We start from the raw sequence: 15858 nt of genomic DNA, 5'->3' as shown, positions 1-15858 counted from the left end.
ACTGGCAATCGTTTAACCCGGTGCTAGAAAGGAAACAGGTCAGGTACAGGAAATCAAGTATGACAGTTACTGTAGAAAACATCGAGGTCATTCTATTTTATCCAGCGATCTATGCATTTTTGTCAGTGCACATCCCCTATAAATATCTGCAGGATGTTCATGTGCAGAATGCAAAGCTGGAAGGTTTTGGAAAAGGGAATGAACTGTACACCATCTCTATTGCGTTGTTGTACAATACAGGTACACAACATGTATTTCTGAAGCAGCAGTGCACACTCACTAGTCCGATATGCATTAATGTGGCACTATGGTTCGGATACGTCAAGCTCCGGTAAGTGACAAATGTGGTATTATCGCCCCCCAAAAAGCGTTATTTTTATAGTGTATTAACGTTGCACTGCACTTTTTTTTATCACCTACTCCAGGCTGGTGTTAGCCCTATCTTGCCTGTGTATATAATGGCCAATATATTGCCCATTACATACATAGTCAAGACAAACTAAACCAGCATGGAATAGGTGATTAAATATTACTTTAAATACATTGCAGCAAATATTAACCCCTTAGTAGCCCAAGTAGTCAAATAGTCATGGAAACTTTCCATGACTAGCTGAGCACAAAGGGCTAAAAAGGGGTTATTAGCCACATTAAACTTCACTACCCAACCTACTTAGTGGCTTGTAACTAATCCCATAACGGGGTCTGTATTTCGGGAAGCAGGGAGTTCCCGGTCCTGAAATCAATGCGATTCAGCTCCGGAGACCCCCTGCTACAATACAATATTATTCAAATAAAATAAAAGCTCTGCGATCGCCTGTTAAGAGGCGCGCAGCGAGAGTGACTGATTCAGTCTCTTACTGCGCATCTCTTACAGACAGGTAGAATTAGGTAGGATTCACACAGCGCAAGTCCCATTGAAACGCAGGGACCCCCGCTGTGTTAATCTGATGGGCCATTAAGTTTGGCCGCTGGAATCTCGCGGTGTGGGACGTGTTTAACTGCAGAATTCTCAAAGCAAGCAGTACAAAACCAGTTGAAAACATTTTTATATGTTGTATGTCATTATATGTCTTTTTGGTGGTTTTCCACCTTATAGATGTGTTACGTTTTCTGGGTGTAGCCGATTTGGAGTTCATCATAGCTCTATAAGTGCTGTGATTACATTTATTATTCAGCAGGTGTATTTTTTATCCAGCCACTTCTCGTGTTTCAACCAATGAGATTGAGGCTACACCTATTTAAAGATCACCTGTGCTTGGGCTTGTTACTTTTTGATAAAGTCCTTTTGCAAGGACGAAATGCGTCAGAGTTCCTGGCTCTATGTATGTCTATTTTTGGATGAATAAATAACTTTTTATTTTTAATTGCGCTTGGTTCCTTTTTCTGATCGGTGAGCAGTGACCGCCTCTTTCACAGCAAATGTAAAAAAGGTTGTACTATAATTTAGATATACGAGAACAGAAATCCCTCTATAAGCACTCAATCTCTACTGAATTTAAATAATATATAGTTTATTGAGAAGAAAAACAAAAATAAATTAAAACCTAAATAAGCGCTTAGAGAACCTCAGTTGCTCTACTAGAATTTATACCTGAGTAGGTATTATGTTCTGTATAATCCGGTGAATAGCCGTGTAGGGGTTAACACAGGAAAGTAACCTCATGAGCATATGTTCTCATGGTAAATATATTTATATACTATATAGTAACAAAACTTAGTACTGTATATAATATCCCCTGTAGATTGGGGCATATAATTACATTGTGGGCTCGGTGCAGTAGATATGCACACTATTGATCTGAGAAAAGTAGTAAAAAAGTGAATATATGACTTTAGCCAATCAAAAGAGCGGCTAAGGAAAATATATATATATAATAGACATAAAATGCCTCAATGTAACAAACATAATGTATTCTATATACAAGTGCCACAGATTAAAGGGTCACCGCTTGGTCTGAGTGACCAGTACCTGATGTTATCAGGGTAGTAACTCCCTGAGCAGTACTGTTGAGGACTGTCTCTATGACCGGTTTCCCTGTGATGAAAACGGGGTGAGTAGTGTAAACAGCCATTTTTACTAAGGAGTGCTGAGTCTGGAGTTTGATACATTGAGGCATTTTATGTCCATTATATATATTTTTTCCTTAGCCGCTCTTTTGATTGGCTAAGGTCATATATTCACTTTTTTACTACTTTTCTCAGATCAATAGAGTGTGCATATCTACTGCACCGAGCCCACAATGTAATTATATGCCCCAATCTACAGGGGATATTATCAGGGCCGCCAACAGGGGGGTCTGCTGGGGTTGGTGTCCCTGGCCCGCTGGCTGCGGGGGGGGAGGGGGGCGGCCAGCGCTGTAAATTTCCCCCACCTCTGGCCAGGCCCTGCTGCCGGTCGCGGTCGGGCCTCCAGTGGGGTTCAGTCAGGCGCGTTGGTGCTCCCTCCCCTTGCCCCACAGCTGCTGCCCAAGTCAGGAGGTAGGCTCGGGGGGGGGGGGGGGGCAAAACTGGCCTCCCCCTGGTCCCCGTGGCTGCTGCCCAGGGCAGGAGGTAGGCGCGGGGGGTGGGGGTTGGTGAAGAAGTTGTTGCGCGCAGGGCTTCCCGCTCTCCGTGGGGCTTCCCTCAATTGGGGAGGTGTTCAATGTGACCGTGGGTGGCAGGTGCGGCTCTCCTGGCCGGTTACCGCTGGTGGCTGTTTGAGCGGGGGGATGTTTGGGGGAGCCTGGGTGCCACTGCCCCACCCCCCTCAGCATTCACTGCCCCCCCCTCCGCATCCACTGCCTCCCCCCTCCGCATCCACTGGCCCCCTCCGCATCCACTTCCCCCCCCACTCCGCATCCACTGGCCCCCCTCTGCATCCACTGCCTTCCCTCCTGACACCATCCCCAAGGTAAGTCTGAATTTTATATGTATTGGGGTGGTGGGTGTATTTTGTATATGTATTGGGGTGGTGGGGGTCTTTTTAAAATGTATTAGGGCCACCCAGTCAGTCACCCACCTAGTCAGTCAGTTAGTCAGTCACCCAGTCGGTCACCCACCCACCCTGTCAGTCACCCACCCAGACAGTCACCCACCCAGTCAATCACCCAGTCAGTCACCCACCCAGTCAGTCAGTCACCCAGTCAGTCAGTCCCCCACCCACCCTGTCAGTCACCCACCCAGTCAGTCACCCAGTCAGTCACCACCCAGCCAGTCAGTCAGTCACCCACCCACCCAAGCAGTCAGTCACCCACCCACCCAAGCAGTCAGTCACCCACCCAAGCCGTCAGTCTGTCACTCACCCAGACAGTCAGTCACCCACCCAGACAGTCAGCCACCCACCCAGTCAGTCAGTCACCCACCCACCTGGTCAGTCAGTCACCCACCCAGTCAGTCAGTCACCCAACTACCCAGTCAGTCAGTAACCCACCCACCCATTCAGTCAGTCACCCATCTACCCACCCATGCAGTCAGTCAGTCACCCACCCAGTTAGTCAAGTGTCAATCAGTCACGTACCCAGTCAGTCACCCACCCAAACAGTCACCCACCACCCAGTCAGTCACCCACCCAGTCAGTCACCCAGTCAATCACCCACCCAGTCAGTCATCCAGTCACCCAGTCACCCATTCGGTCAAACACCCACCCACCTACCTAGTCAGTCAGTCACCCACCTACCCAGTCACCCACCTACCCAGTCACCCACCCACCCAGTCACCCACCCAAGTCAATTAGTCCCCCACCCAGACAATCAAAGTCAGCCAGTAAAGTCAAGTCAGTCAGTGAAGTCAGTCAGTCAAGGTCAGTCATCAAGTGTCAGTCAGTCACCCACCCAGTCAGTCAGTCATCCACCTACCCAGTCACCCACCTACCCAGTCACCCACCCAAGTCAGTCAGTCACCCACCCACCCAAGTCAGTCAGTCACCCACCCAGTCAGTCAGTCACCCACCCAGTTAGTCATCCACCCAGTTAGTCAAGTCAGCCAGTAAAGCCACCCACCCACCAGGTCAGTTGAGTCAGTCAGTCACCCACCCATCCAGTCAGTCACCCATCCACAACTCACCCACCCACAACTCACCCACCCAGTCAGTCACCCACCCACCCAGTCAGTCACCTACCCAGTCACCCACCCAGTCACCCACCCAGTCAGTTAGTCAGTCACCCACCCACCCAGTCACTCACCCAGTCACCCACCCACACAAGTCAGTCAGTCACCCACCCAGTCAGTCAGTCACCCACCCAGTCAGTCAGCCAGTAAAGTCACTCACACAGTCAGTCAAGTCAGTCAGTCACCCACCCAGTCAGTCAGTCACCCACCCAGTCAGTCAGCCAGTAAAGTCACTCACACAGTCAGTCAAGTCAGTCAGTCACCCACCCATCCAGTCAGTCACCCACCCAGTCAGTCTCACACACCCACCCAGTCAGTCACCCACCCACCCAGTCAGTCAGTAACCCACCCACCCAGTTAGTCAGTCACCCACCCACACAGTCAGTCAGTCACCCACCAAATCAGTCAGTCACCCACCAAGTCAGTCAGCCACCCACAAAGTCAGTCAATCACCCACCCAGTCAGTCAATCACCCACCCAGTCAGACACCCATCCACCCAGTCAGTCACCCACCCAGTCAGTCACACACCCAGTCAGTCACCCACCCAGTCAGTCAATCACCCACCAAGTCAGTCAGTCAGTCACCCAGTCAGTCAGTCAGTCAGTCACCCACCCAGTCAGCCAGTCACCCATCCAGTCACCCAGCCAGCCAGTCACACACTAAATACAATTCTTATTAATTTTTCAAAAGTTGGGCGGGGCTAGGTACGGGGCTAGGTGGCGAGTAGATTTTTTGGTTCAGCGAGTAGATTTTTGGGTGATTTGTCAAGAACTGTGTATATGTGTGCATATGTAGCCATAGGCCCATATTGAACCCCCCAGGCCCATATTTAACCCCCTCCAAGCCCATACTGAATCCCATAGGTACAAACATGAGAAATGCTTATCGCTCTCCATAATTACTTCTAATAACATAAAAAAAAACATGGTGCATAGGGAATAAATATACATAAGCACAGAAAACTAGTCAGGATGAGAATCCTAGCTAGAAAAGAAACCCACAATTGCACTCTATGGTGACAACATTAGGTGGGACAAAATATAAACTAGTATCCTAAAGTGCCAAAAGGCGCGAAACAAAAAAAGTTTATTGGCATATACAGTAATAGGGAATATACACGTGGAGGTATAAGGTAATGTGTGAAAATATTTAAATTAGGTGGTGCTAACCCGATATTCCCGAGGGCATAAGGCTCCTCTAAAGCCAATTAACTTTTTTTGTTTCGCGTTTTGGCACTTTAGGCTATTAGCTTGGGTTTATATTTTGTCCTACCTAATGTTGTCCCCATAGAGTGCAATTGTGGGTTTCTTTTCTAGCTAGGATTCTCATCCTGACTAGTTTTCTGTCCATACTGAATCCCCCCAGGCCTTTTGTCACATTGGATGTAGCATTGGGTATCTTTGTCTTATGTTGCAAATATTAAATTAAACAGATAGCATTGTAAAGTTTTTTTCCGTATTAACAATAACAAGAAAACAGTTAAGATAAAGTTGCGCGCTAAATTTTTTTTTTGTTAGGCACGCTATGGGGGCGGTGGCGGGGGTTGTGGAGGTGGGCTGCTCCTTTCATTTGTCCTGGGCCCCATAATTTCTGTTGGCTTTGGATATTATATACCAAGTTTTGTTACTATATAGTATATAAATATATTTACCATGAGAATATATGCTCATGAGGTTACTTTCCTGTGTTAACCCCATACAGGGCTATTCACCGGATTATACAGAACATAATACCTACTCAGGTTTAAATTCTAGTAGAGCAACTTAGTCCATTGACTGAGCCGCTGATTGAGCCACCTGTGCTGAAGCTGGGATATCCTGAAAACCTGACCTTTTGGAGGGCATTGAGGACTTGAGTTGAAGACCCCTGCTCTAAGCACTTATTTAGGTTTTAATTAATTTTTGTTTTTCTTCTCAATAAACTATATATATTATTTAAATTCAGTGGAGGTTCAGTGCTTATAGAGGGATTTCTGTTCTCGTATATCTATTGTATTCTATTTACCCACAGCACCCCACTAACACGTAAACATAATTTTTCAATACCCTTTTTATCTATTTGTACTATCATTTACCAAATAAAAGAAGATCTCTGGTGACCCCAGCCATGTATAAACTAATTAGAGACTAACTATAGACTAAAATGCTATAATGAAAATCCTGTGGTTGAATCAAATTGATTTGAATTAAATCTCCCAGACGTCTTATTTAAAAAAAACAACAAAAAAAACAAACATTTTTTACAAAGCACAATGAAGAAAAGAACATATTTCTAACGAAATTGGGAAGAACTTTGAGAAACGACATTTTAGCCTGTAATGGAAAATAATCCTCTCGCAATATGAAATTACCTGGCGGCAAGGGAATTAATTACCAGTTACTCTGTTCTGAAGTGAATAATTCATTAATTGCTTAATCATAATAATCAACATTTCACAACCCCTTCAAAGGCATTATGCAGAAAATCAGAGCCCCTTTTCAATGCCACATTGCAAAACTGTTCTACGAGAATTTGTAGTGATTAAAAATCTGTGGGGTTTATTTCCAAATATAATCAGGGGTCTTAAAGAGGAGGAGAAAGCATGTCTTTTTACAAATATTAAAAAGGTAGGAATTTTTTTATCCCTTCTTATTTTTGTAATCCAATAGCACTTCAAAATATATGTTTCTTTGTAGAAACGTAAGCACGTGTAGTTATTTATTGATTTAAAAAGTATCACATCATCTCTAACAAAAACCTAATAATAAACATAGAATATGCGGAATATTTACATGACGCACGTGCTTTCCACAAATCAAGTGTTTTAGCATTTGTTTGGTGGAAATGTAATGCTGTTTGGAAACACAATTTGCATCATTTCTAGACTTGTTTGTTTTCTGCGTGTCTGCATTGCTGATGAACAAATATTGTTGTGCTAATTATTTTTATGTCACTATCACGGTATCCCCCGTTTAACAATCTACACCGTGAGAGTGGCAGGCTGCACTGCTGGCTTCTCTGGCCATGACGGGGTTAAATGGTATTTATCTGAGATATTTAACTGGCCGGAGCGGATTAAAAATGTGCCAAACCTTACACCAGAATAGTAGGGATAAACCTTATTATATTCATCTTTAATGTTATCATTACACTGAAAGAGTTTGTTTGTAAGCGTTAGATTTTAACAACGGCCATGATACAGTAACTTCTGTACAGTACATCTACAAAGTGTCTTGTAACATCCTTTTCTAGTTACTGTGTGTAGCTGTGTCAAATGAAAGAAGTTTGCTAAACAGGGTCAGATCATAAACCAGAGAGGATTATTCCACCTGTGACCTGGTTTAGATAAGGGAAAAATAAAAGGAACGAGATACAACAGTTGATAAAACCCGTGTTTAGGGCGCATAAGAGCCGTCTGTCACCTGCCATTGGCCGGCTAATTATGATTACTTGCAGGCTAAGCTGACTTGTCTCCTTCCCAGACATGTCCGGCCAAAGACACAGTTCATGTTCAATTCTGAAGCCGCCTCACATGAAAGTGCCTATTCTGTTCTTACGAGGGGAAACTGATGGGTGGTGTGTGATACCTTAATGTGTATGAGGCGGAAAACAGATGACACGGCGTAATTGTTTCAATATGTTTTGCTTTTCAATTTTCTTCAATAAGTAAATCAAATAACTCAAGAAAAAAAACCCAGCAAATTCTGAAAACAAATGTTACATCCAATTTGTGGGAGAACAAATATAAAATAAGCCGATGGGAGACAATACTGTAGATTGGCCAGACAGAGCTGGTAGGCCAATTTGAAACACATGGTGCGTTTTGGTTAACTCCTTCTGTATCTAACTTTTTCTATTGACACTTCACAAAAGGGGACACACATTGCCAAATAAATACAAAGGCCCCTTTTTACTAAATAGTGCCATTCCATAAGACAACTTCCAGCACTGGAAGACACTTGAATGGGCTCCGTAAAGTGCCTTCAGACACCAGACTCTTAGCGCGGCTTAGTAAAAATGGCCCATCGTACCTTAATACTGCACTACCATAGCCAGGATGAAAATGCGTCTGCAAGCCTTTATGTATCAGCAAAAACTCAGCTTCTTCTTAGCTACAGACATTTAGTCACAAAGGGGAAATTATTTCCGAAACCTTTGCAAAGGTTTTTGCTTCACTGCTTTGGACATTAAATTGCTTTGCACTACCAAAGCCAAATTTTCAGGGGAACTAGCAGGGGGACAGAATGACCCACGTTGGGCATTGGGCAGTGGGCAGTCAACAGCTGGGTGAATATATAGCATCAGCCAGCAGAGATACGATGCACTCCAGTATAATGATACCTAATAGTACCCTATTTTGCTGAGTACCTTTATCTCTTCTAGCAGGCAAAAAGGCAGCTTTGTGCAGCATGTGAATAGCTGTATAGAATAGATATACGTCAAATACATATCCATGTCAAGTCCTGTTTGTGCCCAGTTTCTTGTCCAAGGCAATGCATCATATGCAGATAAAAATTATAGATTATGAGCAGTGCGAGAGCACAGGGTTACACAAGTTTATGCATGGTTAGAGCCACACAAACAAGGTTTACATGAGGATCTTTGTCTGCAGTGCCAGAAATCTATGCTTTTCATATCCCTGGCTTCATTTTGCAATGTTGTGTAAGTGTTTCACTGATACAGCAAAGCATTTACTTCTCTCTTATCTACCGTATTCAGCTCAATCTTTTCCCTTGGTAATGACCCTATTACTGAGAAATGAGCTTAATTATGTTGTTATTTCCCAATAATTTTTAACACTTTACCCCTGACTTTTATAGCCATAGCCCATTGCACAATTGGTTTACTCAATGGTGCAATCCCATATAGGTGACCCCCCCCCCCAAAAAAAAACCACCATACTTTTTGGAAACAATTTAACAATCTAATTGGCTTCCTTAGCTTAATCTAATCTTTAATTTTTTAGGGGACACTGAATTGGGAAGTATTTGTCAATCAAATGTTTTCTTTACCTTCATCTCTACCTCGTGACAGAGTCTCAATAAAGATAAGAGGAGGGGGCTCTGCCTGTGCAAGCACTTGTGGAACACCCGGTGACAGACAAAATGGAGGTGCCAGAGGAAATAAAACCCCTCCAAATCTTGAGCATGTGTACATAATAACTTTTTAAAAAGTATGTAAAATGACTTAGCAGTGTCAGATTTGGTTAAAAAAAAGCATCAATCACCTAGATATAACCCATTAAATATGTCACTGACAAGAGTACACTTTGTCCTATGAGGAATTGCTCCTATAAAGGTGCAATCCCCATATAACCAGAGAGAAATAATAGCAGCGGCACATTTAATACATATTTAATCTTCGAAGTAAACTAATGCTTTAGAGCATTTTTTTAACCATCTTAATCTTTTTGTGATAACTAGAGGCAAACTTTGAATCCGTGCTTTTTTTGTTTTTTTGTTTTGGATTAATGATTTATGACATGATCAATAGCTAAGGCGATCAGATAGAAGAACAGAAAACAAATTTATCAGGACCCAATTTTCTTTTAGAAAAAAAATTATGAGTTTTTCACATGGAACAAATTATTAAAAATTATGGGGGGGACAATCTTTTTAAGAGCCTCTCTGGCAGCGAAAGGGTTGCGGAAGCCAATTGTATTAACTTGTTTTTTCTTTCCTGCTATGTGCAAGGATCAACAGGTCAGGAGACGGGAGAGCAGAGCGGCACACTAATATTAGGTGTTCACCAGGGCGGTGGGAGACCTGGAACTGAGAAGACTACACTCTTTTGGAGGAGTCTTGTGCAAGGTCTATGCTTGTGAGCGCATGTATTGCATTTTCTCTTTCTCATTAAGAAAAGGAGAAGGCAGCGTTTGCAGCATCTCTCTCTCTCTCCTATAACAACAACAAAAAAAGGAAGAAATACAACCTGGACTGCTTATATATTTCAGATCTTTATTTCAGTTTCAACTACATCAAGGTTTAATTAGGGGCAAGCTACGGAGTCACGTCTGTTGTAGTGATTTCAAAGTTGAACAGATCAATGATGAATTACAGGTTTTTTTTTTTTAAAGAAAATTCACAATGGTGACCCTCTGAACAAGGCTCTCCCCCATGCCATGCCAACAAATATTTTGCATATGGAGGAGCGGCTCAGTGAGTAAAGACACACTCAGGTGTCAGTCTGGATCATCCTACTATAACAGAGGATCCTCTCTGACTGGAGGCGCTGCAACCATGAACAAAGGTACCCTGTAAACCTGTCCTGATCCTCCCCACACCACCACAGAAGTGCTCAGCCCTTCTGTTACCTCACAGGTATGCACCATCTTACATCACCAGAGTTTGTGCTTTGTGGACTGGTACATACTTCCCCATCCACTGGGGATACGCTTGGTTCAGTTCCCTGAGGCTTCTCTAGGGAGCATAATACCCCCATAATTAAAGAAGTTGGGGATGGGCCCCTGAGGCTTTGCCAGGGACCATGTACCCCTATTTATCATAATGATTCCAAAATAAATGGGGGGGGGGGGGAACCGCTCTCTGATGCGCTACCAGGGAGGGGGTTACCTCCTGAACCTTTGGTAAAATACTGTTTGGTGACAGGGCCCCTGAGGCTTCCCAGGGACCCCTGTGCACCCTCTCATCGGAATAAAGATGAGCCGAACAGTCGGGCATACCCTGAAGCTTTTCCTGGGAACGTGGTGCCCACAAATACAGAAGAAAAAGGGGACAGGGCCTCTGAGGCTTCGCCAGAGATCCCTGTGCACCCACTCATCGAAGTAATGATGAAGTAAAAGTGGGGTGCTTCCTGAGGCTCCACCAGGGCACTTTGTACCCACGTAATTACAGCAGAAAAGCTGGGAACCCTTTCTGAGGCGATACCAGGGAGGTGGTTGCCCACACACTACCCATGTGGCCCCTGAAGAAAAAGGGAGCTGCACAAGTATTTCTAGTCTCACAAAATGGCGGTTCCAGAGAACTGGGAGCTGCATAGTTACTGGACACTAACTCTCAAAATGGTGGTTCCCACCACACCTGGGAAACCATATGGTCCTTTTCCAAAAGTTGCCTGCAGTTGCAAGCTTTTGCTGGAATCCAGTTTGCAGAAATCAGCGCGAACTGCCAAAATCGCACCCCTTTCTTGCTCCAGGATTGGACTATCGCATTCACCAGGGGGAGGAGCTGGGTGTGCCCAAGCGTAACACCAGGATGTGAGGAGCCAGACACATGTGTACCTTACAGCAATACAGACGTGTGTGTGGAGTGCTTTACCTTCATCCAAAATGGAAGCTACCTCAGAGGATTTTGACAACACTTGCTTCTTGCCTGGTGGAGTAATGGTGGTCACCTATGAGGACGGGACGTACCTGATGCTGGGGGTGTGAGCGCTATGTGGTGCTTCGGGCGGAGAGCTGCAGATATCGGCGCAGTGTGCTGCACGTAAATTGCCATAACTCCAGCTCAGTTCCAAGCGACCCCTTGGCGATGTTGTCCCTATGGGTGCCAGAGAAATGCAACGAGGAACCCCCACCTGCACCATCTTACATCAAAGACACTAGTAGCAGATCAGATCTTATTTAGGGTGGGGGTAAGGGGGCTACATAAGCACTACAGGGCAGGGACTGTGTCTGTAACCATCCTACGTCTACAGTATCTGAACAAGCTCTTCACTCCTACCACATGCAGCACTTATTATCATCTGAGATCTGACTCCAAAAGACTGTTCATGGTCCCAAGGTTCAGCAAAGTATCCGGCTGCTCCTCCTTCTCTTACCGTGCACCCGAAAACTCAAAACTAAAGCTGTCTCACATTTTAATCTGGTCTGTAACTGTTACATACGCCTATAATATATAGTATCTCTAACTATGCATGCAATATCTTGTTATAATGTATACCCTGTTCACGTATGTACTATGTATTTGTAACCATGTATAATTTATCATCTTAACTCTATGCCCAGGATATACTTGAAAACGAGAGGTAACTCTCAATGTATTACTTCCTGGTAAAACATTTTAGTAATAAATAAATCAATAAATATGTGCTGCATACCATGCACTATACTGTCATTGCTTTGAGTCCCATTGGGAGAAAAGAGTTATATGAAATAAAGTTATTATTATATACATTTTCTACAGCATAGAGGGTGTCTGCGATTACTAAACTGGGGGAATGCACTACTGACTATCACTATGTGGCAGACCTGTTATTGTCCCACATTGTAGGTGTTTCCATAAATCAAGGGACTTCCTCTTGTCTATAATAAGAATGTGCTATTGGTTATAACAATACGACAGTGAAGAGGGGAGCTGCGTGGGGCAGGTATAAAGAAACGCAATGGACACTTTTGCCATCACACAAATTTAAGGTGGTGAGGTGTTGTAAAAAGGCGTCTCCTAGTATTAATGTAAAAGTGCTTTTAATCTCTTTCGTCACGTGCATCAGCTGCTTTGTACAGGAGAAGTTACAGACCTGCATATTATAATAAGATGTATGATACTCTGCATCTGTGTGCGTCACTAGTTTTCAAGTTTATGTATGTCAACATTCCCTGGCAAGTCCTCTTAACCACACTGCGGCTAATGATCTGCATCAAATGTAACTCTTATTCATCAAGTTCATTACGTTTGGAAGAGTGTGAGGACAAATAAAAATATATATTTTTAAAAAAATGGTAATACACTATGTTTTAGAGCTGTGTTTCTGTCTACATGCATGTTTTAATCCAGTATCTTTTCATTTAATACACAGCCCCCAGGGTTTACACTAGTATACAAAGGGTTAAATGTGTGTGCCACACAGGCAGAACCAGAAAGGTGCTTAGATTTGATGGGATACAAAGTAATTAGGATGTACATATGTTATAATAGATATGTAAATAAGATCGTGTTTGGGAAGCTTTTTTCCCCCCCTTGCTTCAGCAATATAGCACAGGCAGGAGTGTAAGTGTTATAAATGAAGTTGTTCTAGCCAAAATATGCACACACTGAGGTTGCAGATGCTTCTGTCAGACAGCACATTTATTAAAATGCAGTGAATATCTGCTTCGGAATAGTATTTCATGCTTAGGGCTTCATGGGAGAAATAACCTAGAAGTTTACGAGTTTTTATGAGGCCAACATTTCTTCAACAATGGAAAAGCAGCGCCATGAATACTTACAGGAAGCCGAACGGGCAGTACTTGTCACAGACCACGGGCTTGCACTTCTTGGGACGAGGCCGGCACTGGCAGATCTCACAGTTGTGTAGGTGGGTCTGAAAGCCAAAGGGACAGTCCAAAGCGCAGCCGGATATCATTCCAGTGCACAGCTCCTCTCCTGCAAAAGAACATTTCAGGTTTAGCATGGGATTGGGGCTACTGTGACTACTGTTGCATATTATGTTTTGATAACTTTGAATGGATTATCGTTGTAGTTTTTCAGAGATATCTGCACATCTGTCAATTTACCCTGCCTATAGATTGTAAGCTCCTTGAGGCAGAGTGTCTTTTAACACATTGAATGTCTATCCTACCTCTTGTAACACAATTTTAATCCTGTATATAAATGTTACTTCTGCCAATAATCATATCTCTGACTGTCCCTTAAATGCAGATGCAGCCACCAGTATCCGACCACTTGCCTGGGAAAATACTTGGGCTATCTCACAGTAAGGCCTCATCCAGGGTGGTGCTGAGCAAGTGCGCACGCTCACGCTGGTCACGTTGTGACAATACACATGGCCTGCGTGACCGGGCGGGCGCGCCTGCTCGGCGCTCAGCCACTTGCCGAGCAAGCAAAATTTATTTTGCTGCTCGCAAGCGCGTCACATGAGCGGTTCGCCCAATGAGGGCGAACCAGCTCCGTGACATCGTGGTCGCGCCCCCAAACGCGCGTGCACCTAGGCGGCCAGGAATCGCCCAGCCGAGCGAGGCGTAGCGCTGGAGCGCCTGTTTCCACCCTGGACGAGGCCTTACGCTGCAACATTTCTGTGAGATTCTTCAGTCAGAATGGGACTGCAGGGACCCCCGCTGTGTTAATCCGATGGGCCATTAGTCTGGCTGCAGAAATCTCACAGAAATGTTGCAGCGTTACTGTGAGATAGCCACAGATTTTCCAAGCCAAGTGGTCGGATACTGGTGGCTGCATCTGTATCTGTAAACTGAATGTGTATAACCTTTGTTCATTTATTATTATAACTCTGGCTATTCCTGTCTGTCTCTTGTGTAACAAAATAATTGTATTTAATTGTAGTTGTTATCAAACCGACTGTAAAGTATTGCGATGCCCCCTTAAGTGGAGGCCTATATTTACTTTAAAAAATAAAGGATAATGTTAATCAAGTCCACAAAGCTTGTGTAAAACGAGATCTATGATGAACTATTAGCGTTGTTTATTAAAAGCTAAGCTTTTTCATGACATATGCAGTTACTGGAATATACCAGTTAAGAAATCAATGTAAAAAGGCACGAAGATTTAAAAGTGAGGATGTATTTGACTGACGTCCATCTTCTCATCTGAGTGTTGGGTTGCCAGGCGGCTTCTCCAAAAATACTGGACACAATGGTAAAAGGTTCGACATTCTCAAGACACACACACCCCTCGCACCTCTCTCCGTTCCATGCTGTTTTCTCCTCTCCTTAGCCCAACCCCTAGGCTCCTGATACCTCCTCCTGGTTGGCTGCAATGCCCAGCAGCAGAATGGAGGAAGCTGTCCAGCCCCTTAGCAACGACCCTGCTCTCTCCCTGCTCAGGGAAGTCCTGCGGCCCCCTAAGCCGGTCAGGTCACTATGTCCAGAGAGATAATACCGGTATACAAATACATGTCCAGTATTGAAAGTTTGCAGATGGGAAAAAGCAGGCACTGGCAGCCACACAGGATCAGCAAATAAAGATTAGTAAAGAGAGCTAGTTCCCATACAAAAGTTTAATGGATACTACAAAAAGATTACAACAACATTGTGGGGTGCTGAGCCCCCCCACCAACGCGTTTCGAGCGCTAGCTCTTTGATAAAGAGCTAGCGCTCGAAACGCGTTGGTGGGGGGGCTCAGCACCCCACAATGTTGTTGTAATCTTTTTGTAGTATCCATTAAACTTTTGTATGGGAACTAGCTCTCTTTACTAATCTTTATTTGCTGATCCTGTGTGGCTGCCAGTGCCTGCTTTTTCCCATCTGCAAACTTTCAGGACCATAGAAAAAACGGATGCACACCCCCCTTAAGTGGATGAAGATACATCTACAGGGATGAGAAGGAGGACAAGCTGACTCTGAGTGAGTAATTATTTCAATCTACCATCTCACTATTTGGATATTATCTGGTTAATCTCCATTCCGACATTTATATGCTGGTTCACATATATGTGAGGTCCCTTACTGCAGTGATTGTGGGGACCCTAGTCCGCTAGTCGGTTTGTTATTGGAGCTATATCAGCAGCTTTCACCTATTCTACTTGGGCTTATTCAGCCATTCAACCACAGGGGGGTTGCACCACAGGATTCTCCTATCAAGATATATATTTTTTGTCTTAAAAGGCTTTTTTTTGTAGCACCACACATTTGCTATTTTAACATGTCCAGTATTACCTCTAATGTTTTACTGGACAGAGTGTCCAAATACAGGACATTCCGGTTCAATACTGGACACCTGGCAACCCTATCTGAGTGAAATGACGTCCATACAAACACATACATGTTAGTCCCATAAAAAATATCACAACCTAAAATTAATCTACATTTCACCTGGACCAATAAGGGTACTAAGAAGTCTGAATTACATTGAGCATACACTTTAGAAACGGTGTATCCA

General features: G+C 43.9%; 1 protein-coding gene across 2 annotated transcripts in view; it reads right to left on the bottom strand.

The window, feature by feature from the left end:
• CRIM1 (cysteine rich transmembrane BMP regulator 1) overlaps nt 1-15858 on the bottom strand; it is a 700781-nt gene that overhangs the window by 96415 nt on the left and 588508 nt on the right. For both annotated transcript variants that reach the window (XM_075596630.1, XM_075596631.1), the window contains one exon: nt 13233-13389. In XM_075596630.1, the coding sequence (XP_075452745.1) occupies nt 13233-13389 (157 nt within the window). The remainder of the gene's footprint in view (nt 1-13232; nt 13390-15858) is intronic.

The sequence above is a fragment of the Ascaphus truei genome, chromosome 4, assembly GCF_040206685.1.
Source record: "Ascaphus truei isolate aAscTru1 chromosome 4, aAscTru1.hap1, whole genome shotgun sequence".
NCBI classification, from domain to species: domain Eukaryota; kingdom Metazoa; phylum Chordata; class Amphibia; order Anura; family Ascaphidae; genus Ascaphus; species Ascaphus truei.
Note: the sequence above shows the minus strand (reverse complement) of the source record. Positions and strands in the feature narration are given on the sequence as shown.